The 18801-nt window shown below is 42.0% G+C and overlaps 1 protein-coding gene across 2 annotated transcripts in view; it reads right to left on the bottom strand.

The window, feature by feature from the left end:
* Positions 1-13454: 13454 nt before the first annotated feature.
* The window catches only part of HTRA1 (HtrA serine peptidase 1), a 34081-nt gene continuing 28734 nt past the window's right edge, over positions 13455-18801 (bottom strand). The window contains exons 6-10 of one of the 2 annotated variants that reach the window (XM_069797162.1): positions 17893-18007; positions 17714-17771; positions 17333-17374; positions 16726-16821; positions 13455-14177 (exon numbers count right to left, since the gene is read on the bottom strand). In XM_069797162.1, the coding sequence (XP_069653263.1) occupies positions 14009-14177; positions 16726-16821; positions 17333-17374; positions 17714-17771; positions 17893-18007 (480 nt within the window). In that variant the 3' untranslated portion in view covers positions 13455-14008. The remainder of the gene's footprint in view (positions 14178-16725; positions 16822-17332; positions 17375-17713; positions 17772-17892; positions 18008-18801) is intronic. The other variant, XM_069797163.1, reaches the window with a different exon arrangement.

Below are 18801 nucleotides of genomic sequence, written 5' to 3'. Positions count from 1 at the left end.
TTCTTTAACCTTGGTGTTCGCAGGGCTGTTCCTCACACTTTCCCCCCCCCCGAGTCTTCATTCCCTGCATGGCATTTTGCTCTTTCTTAAATATATTTTCCCAGAGGTACCAGCATGGCTCAGCTGTGCCCTGAGGTGGGGCTGCTGCAGAGCTGGCTGGAACACACCAAAGTGCCAGAGACACTGGGTCAGACATCAAGATGCTAGCTGGCACACGATGAAACCTCCCCTTCCATTTACCATACTGGATTGCATTTGCTTCATTTGCAGTGGTCACTGCATGGTCCCTGATACTGCAGAAAAAAAATCCAAAGAGCCAGTAGCAAAATAGTACTCTGGTATTGACAAGTTTTTTGCACAAAATGACCTTACTTCCCACCAGGTAGGATGGCTGATGTTTGTTGAGTCTTGGTTCATTTTGCCAGTACTGGAACTTGATGAGGGTGTGTTAAAACAATAGCTTCAGTTTGGATCCATACTTGCTTTAAAAGTCAACTATGCGATGCAATGTTTGTCTTTTGGGTGGGAGAAACAATGCAAGTTGTTCACACTTTTTTATTAATTATTATTCTTGATCAGTTCCCGCTAACTCCTTCAAATTGAACTGATACCATAATTTCCATTGCAGCATCAATGTTGCTTCCCTAGCATGGGACACAGCGAGGGACAGAAAGCAGGTACCAGTCACTCACCCCAAGCTGAGACAGCCTCCATGGCACACACCTTCCCCTGGTCCCTTCTCTTCTCTCCCCATCTGTTCACTTTCCTTGCACCTCTGTCCAGAGCTTTGTTTACACAGGTGTTACCAAAGCAAATTTCAAGGCTGGAATGGTTTCGTTGCATAACGAAATAAAGATTTATGACTAAGCTATGTTTGCTTGGAACAGTGAAGATTAATTCAGTCAGCAGCTGGAGACAGCCATGCAGCCTGGCCATGGGAATATTGGCTTCACCCCTGTGCTGCTCTTGCTTCTAGTAATGGTCATTTCTCAGTAGCCGTTAAGGAACAAATGTGTACAAGTAACATGGTGCATCTGACAATTTGTAAACAATAGAATATGATGTCAAATTGACTTTCCTTGTAGAAGACCTGCTTGCACTCCTCAGTCCCCATCCTCCCCAGCTGCTTTGTTCAGCCATACAGCCCTTTAACACTGCACAGATTCTCTCAGCACCACTTCTGCAAGCTTGTTCTTCAGTTCACCCCGTGTTTTTCATGTTACACAGTTCTGGCTGTGTTCACTATGGATGTCTGAGAGCCCACACACAGCTAGAACAGAAGTGATTAAAGATCTTTCTCGCTTGCCATGTAAGTTGTCCACAGCTGTGGACATAAACTGCATAAACACTGCAGTCCCCCCCACATGGTTACATGGGGAGTCTCCTCTATTCATTCCCCTTACGCACCTTCTTTCTCCTGGCTTGCTGTTCCTTTCCCACCCCTTTCCTCTCTGCTCCATTGCTGGCTCCTTCTTTCCCAAGAGGAATGGTGTTTAGATCCACACTAGTAGCTCATAGGAGGGCACCATGCAGGAGAGCAGCGAGTGTTTGGCCAAGACCTGTGCCCTGTGTGTTACAGATGAGAGTATCCAGGTGAGCAGGTGAGGACAGCTCTTCATGAGAGTCAAGAGCTGCATAAGGAAATAATTATATTGATCTTTTGATACTCAGGATCTATGACACGTTCCTGAATGGTAACCGTATCCTTGGCTGCAGTGAATACTTTTGAAAAACAGGGAGAAAAAAACGCTCATCAAAAATTCAGGTCAAGTTCAGAAAACAATTTCATTTAAGCAAAACGCTAAAGTGTAAAAAGTTTCTGTTCTGTACCTGTCATAATGAAATGTTTCAAATAAAGTTGTTGGAAATTAACCCAATCCATTTTTTAAAACCTGAGGAACCTGAGAGCAAAACTACACTGTTCCTCTGAGGCAGTGTAAGACTGCAACTGAAAAATTTATTATTCACCAGCTCTGCTATTACTGAACTGCTTGCCCATGCCTGGAAGAGATGCTGAACCATTGAGGAAGAGGGGGGATTTGGGATTATCTGGGAAAGGTGCTAGATGGTGATGAAAGACATGAAACTTGTGCCTAGTCTCCATTTTGTGTTCCTGTTGGTTGCCCCTCATCTGCTTCCAGCTCCCTTCCCTCTCCCAGACCTTCACTGACTCCAACCCATCCCAGCTAATGAACACCAACCTCTTCTTCATGCCCAGGCGAGGTACACAAGCTCATTACCACATTTGGACACAACAAGATCTGTTTACCAAAGGTCTGTATGAGATAACAGAAACCAAACGCTTTGACCTTACAACGAAGGGACAGCTTGCAGAGCAGGAACTGTTTGATTGTTGTTTATTTTCTAGTAAAAAACACCCCAATATGTTATACAGCGCATCACAGCACGAGTTACTCCTTATATGAACATACACTCTTCACTCCTTAAATCAACACGCTCAGACCTGCAGCTGGTAAAGGTAGATAAAGGCTCAATGGCAAAGGAAAAATAAATGAAAAACATAATCTCAGAGAATATCCTTGTCACTGTGAAGTCTCAATAGCCAAGGTTTACGTAGCAGTTATTGGAACAGAGACGATAACGGGACTAGGACGGAGGCTTGCACACTTTTAAGCGGCCTTTAGCCACTGCTAAAAAGCTGCTCCTTACCCTGCAATTCCTTGTGTCTGGCACCATGCAGGTAGAAGCATGGAGAACTTTCCTACCCTGGCCAACTGATAGTCAAGTGTTTAGTTTGGTTTTCTGGGATGAGATAGGTGGATTCAACCCCCTCTCACCTTGGGCACTTCCTTGCTGAAGAGACTAACTCTTAAGCCATTTTAAGATGGGAACCACCCATGCTCAGGAAGAAAATGGCTTCTACTTTCCCATCTGCAGGTAGCCTCACCCAGTCATAGCACACGTGGCACCCACCATTTCAGACCTTTTAGGCAGGTACTAAACATCTGAGTCCTAATAATCAAATTTAAGCACCTCCAAAGTTGGTGGTAACTGATGCCAGCAAGAGATGGGGAAGGGCAGTTCAGCTTCCATCCATCCAAGATCTCCCTTGAAACTTGCCTTAAGCTTGTTGAACAAACTTGATCTAATACCCGACAAAACAGCAGAAGCTGAAAAAAAGCAAGCAGTGGCTTGCAGGAGGAGGATGGGTCTGAAACAGTCTTACTGTTTGCTGCACACAGAAAGGAAAATAATTAGTAGAATGATCCATTAAACCTCAACCCCATAAAATTTCACTGAAGAGTAAAAACGTTACCATAAACCTAAGGGTAACCAGAAGCATTTGACAGCTATCACAGCTTGAAAATTTACATTTTCTTGCAACCAAGAACTCCAAAACCAAAGTTGGTGCTGAAGTTCACAATGTCATGAATTGCTTCACCTCCCAAAACGACAAAACGTTTTGTCATTAAATAAAGTTTAACACTGCTTTTAGACAAATATTGACAATGTTCCTACATCATTTATGCAGCAGGAGAGAAACTAACAATGCTACATATTATCAATGCATACTTTTGCCTGTACAGTTTGGCCAACTTCCTAAACAATCCATCCCACCTAGTTTTGAAGTTAGGGCAACAGTTCCATGAGTTCAGCAGGGCTGCTCACTACTAGTTCTAAACTTAGCAGTTATGATTCCTTTTCCCTATGTGACTTGTAATTCCATCAAATACTTCTGCTATCCTGACAAAATAAATAAGACCACAGCCAGATGAAAAGTCAAAGCCAAGGGCATTTCTATTAAAAAGGAGAGACGGTGCCCATAAAGACATTTAAAAGAAAAAAAGGAAACCACAGAAATATGCTTCATGAGGGGAACAACTGTTTGACCAGCACAAACACGTGACTGAATTCTGCAGTTGTGTCCTTCTTCATCATTGTAACGTGTTTTCCAAAATACCGCATAGTACTTGCCAAGTGTTCTCCAGCCTCCCGAGTACTCTGAGCAATATTTGGAGGCAAGTTTTACTTCCAACACCAAATGCCAGAAATTCAGATATTTAAGGCTCCACCCCAGGATTCTCCTACTCGGAGAAGCCCAAGCACTTATTGGAGCCATGAATGACCAACAGCACCCAAATACAGGTCCTTGCTCTGAAGGACCAGACCCTGGCCACGGCTCCAGCCTGGCACTGATGCTCTTGGTGGAGACAGCCCCAGCTCTCCTTACGCCTGCACTTCCCTTCTACGGGATGTTTGGGATCAGATCAAGGCACTTTTTCTCTGCCTTGGGTTTCTGTGCCACTTCCCATTCCTCGTGCTCCAGAGCTGCTACATAGTGTCTGGGAATAATTTTCTGTGGCCTTTGTTTTAACTAAATTTATTATATTTCTTTGCTGAAGCAGACTTTCCTGGAAGAGCAACGTCCCTGCTGTAGCTGAGGGCTGGCAAGGGTCTGGTTCAGAAACAGAAAATCCCCTAAAGCAGATCCCAACCCTATTCCCTGCAGGGCAGCAGTCATAAGAATTGCAAACACCATTTTATAAAAAACATACAAGCAGCATATCACAATAATGAGGTGTCAGGCAAAATTCAGAGGCAAAATCCTCCCAGAAAACCGTGTTTCTTACCAATACCCAGCCCTACCTGACCCTTCAAATAGGACTTTGAGTCCCAAGGGAACTCCAGGGTGCTGCCACCCCACCCGTTGCACCATCCATCTGCCCAGTATCACCTTGATCTGCTTCACTTTCAAGAACACCTGCAACAACAGGACACCTTAGCCAAGTTCCCATTCGAGATATACCACAGAATGGCTCAAACAACATAAAAAGAGGGGGAAAAAAAAGTCATAATAAGATGCATTTTTGTAAATACAAGGCTGCCTGACTCCTGCAAAGCCCACCCCAGACTGTACGTCTTGTTGCCTTTCTGAGCAATGCTCACTTCCATAGAAGAACCTGTATAGGCTTGACTTGGACATCAGTTCATCTTAGAAAGACTGTATTAACTCTTCTGAGTTCTTATCGCCTGGGAGAAATGCAGGCAAAGAAAACAGACTTAAGAAAATGAATTGCCATAGAACAAATTTTAATGTAGGCATCCTGATATCCAGAAGCTAACCTTATGTTTGGTAGGTTGCTTGAATTGTTTTCCTGTAATAAGTGCAAATTTCAAGTTTTAGTAGTAGTAGCATAGTTAACATAATATAACACGTGGATGTAATTTTGACCAAAGGGGTTTGCACAGGCAATTATTGTATTTGAATGTAATAATTACTGGTTGATTCTATATAACAGGATTTACAATTACATAAAATAAGTGGTTAATAGCATGTTATAGTTATTTGATGGTTATATAAAAGTCACATAAAGCTTTCCCTACAGTAAAATCTGGATATCATGACACCTGGATGAAGACAGAGAAAATAGATAACCCTCTCAATTTTAGCAATAAACTTTCTATTGCTTGATTTCTGTTTAAGCAAGTCTAGCATTTCTGTGATAAAGATGAGAAAGTACATGTTGCCTTGTTCAATCTTCAGTTTATCTGATGGCCAACAACTGCGTGGTATAGCTGCAGCTGCAGGGGAAATCCTGCTATGTATAAAGATTTTCTAATATGGGAGATTGTATGTGATACCCTAACTTGTGAGAGAAACAGCTGAAGAAAAAGTGAGTCAGAGCTACAAGAGACTAGTTCAATCAGCACAGACAGCCTGCAGAAGTACTGAAGAGCAGATAGACTACCAAGAAAGAAAACTATCCCACCAGAAAACATGTTATTTGCAGTAATATGGATAGTATATTTATATATATATCTCTTAGTATACTGTGTGTAATTTAATATGGAAGGTATGTAGAACTGAGCAGTAAACATAAGATTCTTTGATAACGTTTTACTGCTGAGATGGTGTGAATAATGAGAAATGAGATGTAAAGGCCTCCCTGTTCTCATGAAATCACACATTAAATTGCAATATCTTCTTGAAAATGGATTAATAATTTACTGAAAAACCCCTGTAAATCGTATTATACATTCATCAACTTATTAGTACATATCCACATTGGATCAAAACAATACCACTAAATATTTAACATAAACAAGGTAAGTCTAGTTGGATGGTGCTAACGCTCAGTGGACACGGTGCCACAGACACACGGGGTACACAAGCGCTGTGAGCCAGCACAGAAGCTCCTGGAGAGGGGAACTGGGTGCCAAAACCGGGCTGGAATTTCAAACCCTCACAGACTGAAGCCCGAGTTGAAGAATAAATATTATCCTATATAAAATCGCTTCACCATAGCCACAGATAAATGAATTTTCAGTCTCTCCTGAGTTGCTGGAAGGTGCAGCTGGACCATTGTATGTAGCTGCACTTTATCCATATGGCTGCAAGTGATGCCCTCTGGCCAGGCACTTCACTTCAAGAAGGATTTGAATCAACTGAAAAGAACCCAGTAATGAAGATAGGTACAGAAAACGTGACCAGAGATAAAAAGAGATTAAAATGATTGCCGAGGACAATCGTCCTCTGTCTTCAGAGGAGAAAAGCCCAAAGGGGGAATGTGATAACAGTATTCAAATATACAATAAGTTGCTGAAAAGAGGAAGCAGGCAACATGTGATGTCCATGCTTATAGCAGATAGGGTAAGTAGTAAAGCTTTTCAGTAACAACCTGAAAGATTATTCAGTGTCAGGAAAAAACCTAACCGTACAGCTGATGGGAGTCAGCAAATTTATGGAAACCTCAGACAGAACTGATTCAGGTGCAAATGACTGGACTGTGCACAGATGATGCATAACCTCTCCAGCCATGTATGCCATGGTGATAAATGTGAGATTGGCGGAACATCCCTAGTGACTTGTCAGGCAACAGTCCTGAAGTTGTTCTGCTGTACAGCGAGGACTGAGCTGGTGACACGAGGCTCCAAATGAGATAGAATGGCAAGGTATTTAAAGCTGGTCCCACTTCCTATCTTGAACTGTAGCAAGAGTGAAGCTGTAGTATCTAGCATTTCTAGTAACAAATCAAATGACACTATGGACATCTGTGGCATGGGATTTGATTTGATCTTACTCTGTTTGTTCCTCCAGGACAGAAACAGTGTTAAGCAGAGAGCTTTAGTAGACTAGCTTTTAATAAAAAAAAAAAAAAAAAAAAAAAAAAATTTACTCTGTTCTTCAGGCAATAAAGCAAGTTGAGCAGAGGAAGCCCTCGCACATGGTGGCAAGATTTGCAGCAGCCCTCAGCGCTTGCAGGAAATCATTGCACAGGCTGGAACTGATCCCAGTAGAGCTCTTCCTTCTGCACAGCACTCCTGCCTTCTCTTGGGAAGTGCTTTTTCATTAAACGTACCAAAAAAACCACTTAGCTGAGGATAAATAAAAGCAAAACCAATGGATTGCAAGAAAGAAGTAAGATGTTTCATAGTTTCAGTATACTATTTTCCTTTACATAAGTCTGTATATGTACTAGTAACATTTACGTGGTTGTAAACCCTTTTCTGTTACACATCAATGAAATACTCATCTCCTGCTAACCACGCTGGTGAAATGCAGCATTCCTTTGCCAACTCTTCTTCAAAAGGAAGGTTTTCTTTCAAGATCCCAGCCTGCAATTCAAACAAGACATATCCTTCTCAACCACAGATGATGACTAACCCTGCTGCTTACTTTCATAAGCCCCATCTCATAAGCGGGAGGAGCAACGCTGCGATCGTACTGCCACAACTGCATTCAGCAATTCCAATTGCACTTAAGCTCTCAGCCTCTCCTGGCCTCAGTGGTACCCTTCTTTTCAAGCAAAATATTGTCTCTGATCATGTTTTCCGATTCAGATGTGAGCAAATGTACTCTTATTCTTCAGTTAATTAGAGACCTGCTTTATTACAGGTTTGTTTTGCACTAGAGAGTGACAGCTAGAGCTTCTTTTCTATTTGCCTAACTTGCAGGTTTGGGTTTTTTTTTCCAAAGAGCAAAGCTGTACAGGATTTTAAACCAGTCACAGCATCCTGAAACTTTCTAGTTTTCCAATCCAGACTGTCAATTCTCCTTCCTTGCCAGACACATGAACTCACCCGAGATGCAGACAAAATCTACCCTTTCCTTAGCAGACCTGCCCAGTTCCTCAGAAAATTGGAATCAACTCTGTTACGAGAACAACTTTCAGCTCTTCTTTCTGAAGAGACACTAAGTCCAGACTTCCGTGGACATCTGCTTTTCCCCCTGCATCACCGTCCTCCTGGGGAGGTCACTGCCGCTCAGCCCCGCTGTACACAGCACCAGCTCCAACTGCTTGGTCATCACAGTGACAAATCCTTTGGACAAAGGTGTGTGCAGCTTCCACAGAGGATGGTGGTGAGTTTTTTAGCTTCAATTCGCCCCCTCGTGGACTTACCTGACCAGAGGTTCTTCAAAATACCTATTTAAGTGTAGGACCCCAGCTGTAGGGTCAGCCCCATGGGCTGCTGCTCCTCTCTCAGCTTTTGGGGAGCTTTGGGAAATAGGGGCAGCCAGGCAGACACAGCAAGCCCCCACAGCTACTGCAGGGACACAGCTTAAATCACAGCTTTCTCAACCAGTAACTTACACCTGTATTTTCCTCTGCAGAGCAGTGATCTGCACCATCAGCCCCATTCCGGAGGGGAAAGGAAGGCTACGCTTCTGCTGGAAGCTGCCCTAACCCATGAATAGGAGACAGAAGAAACGCGACAACCCTGTGTGTGCCATCTGCCCCCAAAATTCAACAGGGGCAAACAGGTTGATGCAGAACTTCGCTTCTTGTGTGAGTGCTGAAAGAGAGTCATCAGCTGGAAAAGATCTGAGTTTGCAAGGTTACCTTGGAGTTCAAAAGAAGATGGGATGAATTAGTCCTAAGTAATGGTGGTTAAACTCTGCATGCTATGGGGCTTCAAATGAAAGCAAGGGAGCACATAAAAATGCAAACTGCAGGATCAGATTCAGTGCTGTGATAAGCCTGTTTGGTTTAATAGCAGTTAAAAGTATAAGCCTAAGAAAAAAAATAGTGAATGTGAATTAAGATTATGAAAGAAATGGAATGGAGGAAGACAAGGGAGACTGGTCTCATTTTATTAGTAAGATGGACCAACTGCTTTAATTATTCAGGGAAGGTATTTGTACATGAGTCGTTGAATAGAAAATCCTTTCCGTATTTTAAAAAAATAAAAATCAACCGACATGGTTTTCCATAACCACTCTTCATCACAACTGACTTCAAACAATTTTCTGTTTTTCAGAGTCACTCATGGGAAGTTGCTGCGTGGAAGAGCTAGACCATTTGAGCCATGTCTGTGCAATGAGTCCAGCAACAACAGGTACAGATAAACCAAGCAGCTGCCATTGCACGGTGCTCTAATGCCATAGACTGAGGCAGACACGTTCCCTTCTTGATGCATCGATAGCTTTGTATCCACACCCACTATAAGATGGTAATTCACATAAGCGGCAGTTTTCTAGCAGGTTCAGGAGATCAGTTAATTGCTACTGCTTAGAGCGACAGCCACAGAAACCTGAAGGAGCATGTTCCAGCAGCAATACACTGCTGTAACATAGTCCATTTCTCTCAGATATTCACACTGCAAACTTTCTGAAAATCACCATGCATAAACACTGAACAGAAAAGGAATGGACAGAAAAAAAAAATTTTTCCTCTCCAGCATGTCTTGCAGTATTTCCAAGCTACAAAAGTTCATTCTTTACCAAATTCAGTAAATTTGCCTCCCATGCTTTAGCTCTGACTCATTTTCTTTCTAATAAATTCCTAATTATTATCCACTTCCTCAGAGAGTTTGTGGGGACAGATACTGCAGTACCCTGACCGCTAAATATAACCATGAAAACTGGAGGAAAACTTCCCAGAAAATGCAGACAGATTAAATTGATGAGCTGCTCCAGTAGCTTCCTTCCTCACTTTCTCTGTCAAATTACATATGCACTGGTTTTAGCAGTGATTTTGTGCAATAATAACAGTTAACAAATCAATGTATTGCATATATACAGAGTAAGAGTACAAAGAGGCTAAACTGGCTGAAATCCTGAGGCCTAGTGGGTCCAGCCCTGACTTCCCAGCATCTTGCACAAGAGAATGGAGTTTGAGGGTTGAGAACAAAATAGATGGGGTGTGTGTCAGACATCTGTACAGCCCAGCTGGACACACAGTGCAGGATGTACAGATGCACAGCGCACTACGAATGTAAAATCAGCAAAGCTGCCTGCTACGCATTTCTATACAGCCAAGAATGACAACGGCCTTCGCGTTATGAGTGATGCTACCAATCCCTTCACCTCCGGATCACTTTATCAGATGCTGGTCAAATTTTGGGGTCCGGATGGGAGGTTGCCGAGCTGAGGTTTGCATCCTGAAGTTGAGGATAGAGCAAAGTGAAGCAGACCTTTAGCCATCACTTCTCTGCCTGGCTCCTTCCTCTCTCTTTGGGACGTTTCTGCCTCTCAGTGTGAAGAAAGCCTCACAACAGCTCGCTGACATTTAACTTCAAAGTCTGACTTAACGTCAGCCCCGGCTGTGACTTTGGTTTCCTTTCGCCGACAGTCATCAGCAGTACTAATGGGGAGGGAGTTAGAGCAAAGGGAGGGGGGAAACTGAGTAAAGGATGCCAAGTCACATCCATGTTTTCTGGGTAGAAGAGGAAACAGTGGGAAGTAATACAGGAATTTAGGAGCAGCAGGAATAATCTCAAATATAATTCAATCAAGGAGATCCCCAGAACCTCACCAGTGACCTACCATCGCGTGCAAAGAAATACTCGGTGGCACTCATCATTCACTGCCCTAGATTGGTGACTAATAACTTCTTGATCACCACTATTTCTCCTGGATATCTGCAACTCCAGTTTTAATCGCTTCTACAGTATTTTTCTGATATACGATAAGAACATGCATATAATCTAATGCCCTACTAGATGTCTGTCTCACTGTAATTTGGACAGATGTGGTTTTAAAAACACCCTCAGCTTCCTTAACATAAATACAAGAGTTATGGGGAGGGATGGGGGGAAAAAAAAAAAAAAAAAAAGGTTCTCTGGTATTGAAACCACAGGACCTTACTGCCTGGCATATAAGCCACAGAAACCAGACAATTGTTAGTCATGATCATTACTTTTAGAGCTCAAGACATTTCCCTCATGGAATAAGTGAACTAGCTTTTCAAAACTACCTCTGAGTGTAGCCACATGTAGCCATCTACTCAGCATCACATATGCAGCAATTCCAGTTTCCATTTCAGACATTCCAAAATACTGAAAATCAAGCCAGAATTTCCCTGATTTAGCATCCAACATTTGCTCAAATTTCCAGGAAACTGATATTTATACAAACTGTGCCAAAGCTATTCTGTACAAAGTATTTTCAATTGCACTTTGGAAAAGAACTGAGTGTTGAAGCAACAAAGAATAAAAACCGTTCCAAATCTATAACCCAATAATACATCAAAAATACATGCTAATTAATTGTATTAAAGACAAACTTTGCTTCTGTGCCTCTGCTTATCAGTAATCTTATTTTAAATACTTAAACATGTAGAGACAATTTTGATTGTAAGAAACCATCTGGGTAGCTGCAAACATGGTTGGATACTGGAAGAGTAAATTCTAAACATTTTTCAGGATATGCATGTGGTTGTGAATATCTGATGCAAAAAAAATTATAAATAAAAAAAGATAAATCAGAAAATAACTTTCAAATATGTGATGGAAAATGAGTGGCTGCAGTAAGAGACCATTGTGCGTCCCACTAGATGGAGCTACGGGCTAGAAATCTGGTCAAATACTTCACTAATCCCAGTGGTGCAAGAAAACTACTGAACAGCAGTCAAGTTCATTTGCCTCTTTCCTAATGCACATGCAAAACCAGAGCCATTGTCCTGAGGCATTTATGCCTCACAGTAGTATCTGTGTAAAGCACAGGCATAAAGATGTGCTGTGCTAGCTGTCGTTGCAAGGACATCATCAGTAAGCTCAAAAGTAGCTAGCTAGAAACCAAGCAAAAATATTAATGGTTTAGCATATTAAGAGACCACAATAACAAACAACAGGAACAAAGAGAATCAACCAGCTCTGTAAATTATGCAACCACTTGTTTTGAAATAAAAAGGCAGATGAAAAATAACTTGTTTTAAACACAATTTCCTGGCTTTGGGGCTTTAGCTTAATTTTTGCTAGTTGGGTGCAGTAGCAGAGAAGGTAGGTGATTTTTTAATTCATTTTTGCTGAGAGCTGTATGTCACCCCACTACGCACTACACGGGATGTTCAACAAAATACAATACCACTTCAACAGGAAGCTGAAACATTAATCAACATCAGTAAGATGAACTTCCAGTGCAAATATACTACAAAGCAACTCCGCAAGATCATTCTACTTTGCATCTTTCAGGCTAGAAAGTATTGCAGACCTTCAGCGCTTGGCACTGTAATATCTTGGCAGATTTTCAGACATGGGTGATTTACCACAGTGACGGAACAAGTAAATCAGTAATGAGGTGTTCAGTCATGTCAAGGGTCAATACACTGTATAGCTGTGTAAATTTAGAGTGATCCAGGGGAGTAAGGGCAGGCACTGGTGCTCAGGGATACAGAGGCTCCCCAAATTGGGATAAACTGCTGAAACAGAACTGAAACACAGCTGGAGGGAGAAAGAACACTGTCAGGGATCCAGGTCTAGAGGATTTCTTGCTGTAACTGTGTGGAATAATAAACTGCCAGCTATCCAGTTGAAGAGTTTTACTAAGAAGCAGTTTTCAAAAGAAGACCATGTTTAGGAATGACAGTCACCAAAAGTTGTCTATAGCCCTTGCATTTATTCTCTAAGATACATATTTCAATAGAGGAAAGGAAAGGCTGCTTAGCCTATTGTTTAACGCAGTGAGTAATTGCACTGTAATTAAATGTAGTTGATTGTTTTCCTTCACAGTAAGACAATCCCATTCACTACCCAAGCTTGAAGGGCATCCATAAATACATGCATAAAGATTAGTCTCTATGTTAGAGGAATGCCCAATATCCTAGTCAAAACCAGGTCCTATCATACGCACACCGGCACTCAAGATTGTGAATAAAACAGCCTGTTTGAAAGAGCTTAAGGCCAGATCTACAACAGTTACAAACAACCCGATATCTGAACTAGAATGGTATAGGATCTGTGATCCACAATATGACCATTTCTATAGTGGGCAAATAGATTTCAGGCATTGGTGAAGTTGTAATTAAAACAATAAGGAAAATGTACTAAACATCTGGAAGACAGGCAATCTGCAATAGCCAATATGACAAATTCGAGCCAGCCATGCTAAGAAAAACAGATGCACAAGAGCGCAAATACAAGCACATACTGAAAAATAAGTGTTTTGGTTTATGATGATAAAAACGAGACCATCAGGACATCCTTTCAGGCAGATGTGCTGTTCAAAGAAAAACACTCCACAGGGGGAAGTAAAATGAATCACTCACAAGAAGTACTGTTGAATTCTTTTAATAACACTAGGAAAATATCATAGTATTAAAATCCTGCACGGGATCCTCAAAAGGTTATTTTGGTTGGGATTTCTTTGTGTTTATAAACCAAACTTTTTTTCCCCCAATTGTGTTTTCTTTTAAACCAACTACTCCTTTACAATGGTATTTCCAGTTAAAACACAGCTAACCTATAAATACCTGAATACCACAACACACATTGTGTGCGTGGGTTTTGTGTAAATCTTAGCGGAAATAATGGTAAATCTATTCAACACAGGGAAGCAAACGTCGATTTGTTAAGCGGGGAATGTAACAGCCAGTAAAGAATACATTGCATACATAATACAGAAGGAAAAAAATTATCATCTGGAGTATGTGAAATTACACTGACTTCGCACCTTAAACCTATTAGAAGTTACTCTGTTGGCCAATACTAATCCACTGAACAAGCAGAATGTTGGTCAGAAGTCTAACGTTTCCTGTACCAGCACAGAGAGAATATAAGCAGTCCAATGCTGTTAAAAGAAAACATGAAATCCAGCTCATGTTTCTGGTTAGGGATCGATTTCTTCAGGAACTACTGTTAACATAACATCTTCGTTGCCCCTGCGTACAACCATGTTCAACGTACTGTCCTTTTTAATAATGTCACTGACATCACTGGCTGAACTTATCGACTGTCCATTGATGCTTATAATCACATCGTTGTCCTTCAGGCCACCACTGAAAATACAAAGCAGCAATGTATTACTATAATTGCCATTTTATTGTCTCTACAATATTGTTTAAAAAAAAAAAGATTGCTGCATTTTTCCTATTTCCCACCCAATGGCAGTTGCAGAGACACAGCGAGCATGGAAAAAGCAATCAGAATTTATGAAGCGGTGAAGATTACAATACAATGCAGAAACCTCAGAAATCGGATGGAGGTACAAGCTTGATGAATCCCATATTTCACTGCCTTCAAAGGAATTCACTATTGCAAATAGCGCAGAATTCTGCAATAAGGATCCTAGATGCTGATTTAGTAGAAGAGATAGAGGCATATTTTCCTTTTAAAATAATTGCAACAAGGCACTTGTTTTAGAGAGGAAATTTTCTAAGCTTTTATTCACATATACATAGCAAAGCAATTTGAGTGGCACTTTGTGTTAACGCATGAGGAATTTTGGTCCTGGATCCGTGCTGTTCTCCATACACAGGTTGACAGCCATTTCACCTTACCTTCATGCTTTAAACCCGAGCAGAATAACACACGCAGCGATCTAGCCCAGTCACCAAAAACACATGTGTGTCCTTCCACTCGTCTGCCTGCCCGCAGCCCCCAGAATCCCTTCTCCTGACCTCAGCACCATATGCAAACCGAAACCAAAACCCTCCCGACTCAAAGCAGGACGGGGCAGCACGGCAAGGCTCCCCTGCCTGGGGCTGCGGGTCTCTCCCCAAGCTGGCTGAGACTGCTGCCGGGACCAAGAAATGGGGTGGTGAGGGATACCATCGACCACAACATCTTGCCCGGTATTGCACAACGATCTGGCTCCAAGTTATGGAAATATTAACCAAGTAACCAGATCAGACGTGATTCAGCCCTTCAGCATAATCGTTCTTCACAAAACCACAGAGCAGTCATCGGCCTCTTCCGCCTGCAGAAAACGCCTTACATGAGTGTCTCCTGCAAGCAGGATGCCTTGGCCAACGTTTGCGACAAATCTGGTTGCCTACCGAAGGCATGACTTAAAACATTTCCATGGGAGAAACCATTCCAGATTATCTTGGTCTCTCAGGCAGCCTCTCCTCTCAACTCATACCCAGGAGAAGGTTGCTGCAAAACTGCTCTGATCCCCTACCAGCATGGCTACACAACGCGCATTGGAAAGGAAATCAGCAGAACGGGGAAACCCACTGACAAGGGAACTCTAGCAGGGGAGACATAGCAGACATGGGCTCCATTTTAATTGCCAGGCGAGACTTCAGATGAAGCATCCTTATTTGAGTTTGCCTTCAAGTTATGAGGCTACATTGCCTCGCATTTCTTCTACCTCTCTAATGCCCTTCTCCCACTCTCTGCAATTCTCCATACTCCTGTAATGATTTTTCTGCACCTTCAGATTGGGCCTGCATGCCAAGGCAGTAAGTCCAGTCCCACACTGGAGCAGCCACATTATTCCTACACTAACTGCAATTTCATTTCACATCACAGACATACACCACTATTCTGCACAAACAGCACTGCCAACAAGAATTACCTACAAAACGCAGCAATAATTTAGAGAGCATGCTAGACAGCTAACACTGTGTATCTTACAGTGGCATCCAGACTGCAACAGACATCATCCAACCATCCTTGCAGTCTTCTGAAGAGACAACATACACTTGCTCCAAGGAGCTTTCTGCCTACATGCCTCTGGTGCTACACACGCCTCTTTGTTGCCACAGAGATTTACTCTTCTCTTAAATGATCTCTAGTTTCAGAAAATGAATGAAGTTTCCCATTTCCTACCCTGGATTTCTGAGCGGTTTCATATCAAACAAACTCTGAAAGGAAAGTGTCTCCAGCAGGAGCCAGCCAGACCAGTGCCAGTGACCACAGACCAGATGCCATACTTCAGCCAGGCATCTCATGAAGCGTGGTACCAACCAGCAGCTGAGCTTCTGAGCAAATACTGAATAATACAAAGAAAAAGATCAGTTGTCCAAAACCAAAAGCTCTTCCCAATAACGTGACTCCTCCCAAAGCTCTCACATGGAAGAGTATCTCCTGCCAAGAGAGGATTTCTCCCCCAGTGGAGACACGCCAGGAGAGCTGGTGGGTTTGCCCAACACTGAGGTGCTTGGGCCAAGATGGACACGTCTTCACAAGGTGGACACAAAGCTTCTCCCTCACTCTCCTATAGGAGTGACTGGCAGGGCCATGGGGAGTGTGCACAAGCAAACGTCTTTATTCAGCACTGGCATCGGTACAACAGACGTCTTGGAAGCAATTGCTGAGAAAAATGAAAATTGAGTTTTCACGCCCACTGAATCCTTGCCCTTTCAGCTGGGAACGCTGACAGGGCTTTGCTGCAATACCCTGATACGTTCGCAATATTGCCCATCGGGGACCGGACTAAAACCACAAACCCATTTCCAGCAGACAACCTAATAGCTATCAGATGGTTGTAATTTTGTTAATTTAACATAATCAAGATAGCGAGTTAAGCAGGGAACATTTTCTATCATTACCCCCTTAAATCAGTGGCAGTGGTTTTGAGAAAAAAGTACTTCAACTTACGCTTCAGCTGGTGTTTCTGGAATTACTTCAATAACATAGGCCCCAGAGACAACATCAGGAAAGTCTTTATGGCGATCCTTCAGCTCTCTAGCTTTGCTGGAAAACGAAGAAACAGCAACAAAAATATTTTGACAAGATGGGAAAAAAAAAATCGCGCATTTTCACTTAGTTAAGTCACTTAGCATTCACTAGCTGAGGTATTTTATACAAGTCGATGTGACACTTCACAATTAATTTTAACCCTTACAAGTATTTAAAGAATTATTACACTTTTTGCATTCATACAGCTTTTTAATGCCCATTTCTGGTAAAGGCAATAATTTCAATAGATACTGAGGATCAGAGTTAAAACATTTCAAAACTTGGCCATTACTTTAGAACTAGCAGATCCTGAACACCTAAAAAAAGCCCCTTCTGGTTTCAATGCTTTGTTATTACACCCGTGATCCTGCACATGGGAGAACTGGTTATTTCTATGGGACATAGTATCACCTGCTCATGTGTCTTTTCAGGTTTGAGTATGAATAAGCAAGTCCACACAAAAGCTTCATTTTACATTAAGTGAATTGTTTAATGAAAATAATTTTATAGAAATGGAAATACGCACGTAGCTGCTGTAATTCTTGAAAACATACGGTCCTGTTTTCTCCTTGACCCACACGACAGCACGGGACAGAAGATAACAACAGTAATAGAGCCCCAGGACAAATTAACAATTGCTAGCTATTCTCTTCTGAAGCATTAAGGAAAAGAAAAAGCCAGGGAGTTGTTTAAAAACTAGCTCATACAAGAGTCTACAGGAGAGTTCAACCATGTAGCAGATGCAGAGAAAAAGGTAGCAAAAACGGGCTGTGAGTTGTCACCAGCACCTACAGAGGCACTCGCTGCTGGTTCAAACCTCCTGGTTCTTTCTGCAGATCATGAGCTTGATCCAAACGCATGCAGTGACCACACTTCGGGAAGGTGAGGAACCACTGCTTTTACTTACCTGGGAGTCAGGGACATCATTCGTATGCCAATGTATTTCTTTTTGGTTATAGCTTTTCCTACAAAAAGGAAAACAGGTCTCAATCAACTGCTCTTACCAAAAGAGCCTCAAAGGCTGTTGACTTTCTGGTTTATTACTACTTTCATGTTTTTCTCCTTCAAAGTGGTGAAGTACAGTACCTTTAGCTTGTCTGTCATGGGATTCAGTTAGGAACTTTTTTATTTTATCTGATGGGATAGCAAACGAGATCCCTGCTGTAACTTTTAATGTATTAATTCCAATGACTTCACCATCCTGGAGAAGTAAGAAATTGTTATTAGCAACTGTGAAACATCTCAAAGAGAAATGGATGATTTCTTCCAAGCAATCACAAAGACAAATTCACATAACACACTTTGTAGCTGGTTTTCAATTTTCTAAATGGTCTCTTTAAGTCTAGTTTTTTTGAGTCTATCGATAAACAACTGTTCTACGGTTTTGGAAAACTGATGTGGATATTCATCTTGCCACTAGCAGAAGAGCGATCAGAATTGGGCAGCTCTCCTTCTTGCAGATGAGCAGCACATTCTACAGCCAATTTTGGTCTGTTTATTTCAGCAGGCACCTCAGGAAGTATGGCGCCGACTGGTTCTGAGCAAATATTGCAATAATAATAATAATATAAAGAAAAATGACAGTTCACCAAAATCAAAGATTTGCTGGTAATGTGACTCCAAGAGAAAGTTTCAGATAAAACATCTCTGCTGTCACCTGACGATTCGAGCAATTCTGAAATCTCAGCACCTTCTTTCCCTGATCTATCCCCGATTAAAAACTATCCAACTACAATTTTTTTAAACAGAGGTTACTGGTGCTGAAATTGTACTGCAAGTCGGGTGAAAAAAAATTGCCGAATCTCCAAGGCAGAAACTCTGACTCGTTCTTTCTTCCAATTTGTGCCGTCCCTCATTGAGGACCACTGCCTCTCCTCTGCTCGACCCCACGTGCCCCTATCCGAGAGCTCCCACACAGCAGTTAGGTTTTGCAACCTGCTTCCGTTTTTCTCTCTTGGGCTTATCCACAGCTGCTGCAAGGTCAGCTCTGACCGC

This window comes from Haliaeetus albicilla, chromosome 11, assembly GCF_947461875.1.
Source record: "Haliaeetus albicilla chromosome 11, bHalAlb1.1, whole genome shotgun sequence".
In the NCBI taxonomy this organism is placed as follows: Eukaryota; Metazoa; Chordata; class Aves; order Accipitriformes; family Accipitridae; genus Haliaeetus; species Haliaeetus albicilla.
The sequence above is the reverse complement of the archived record's forward strand: the minus strand, read 5'-3'. Positions and strand labels throughout refer to the sequence as shown.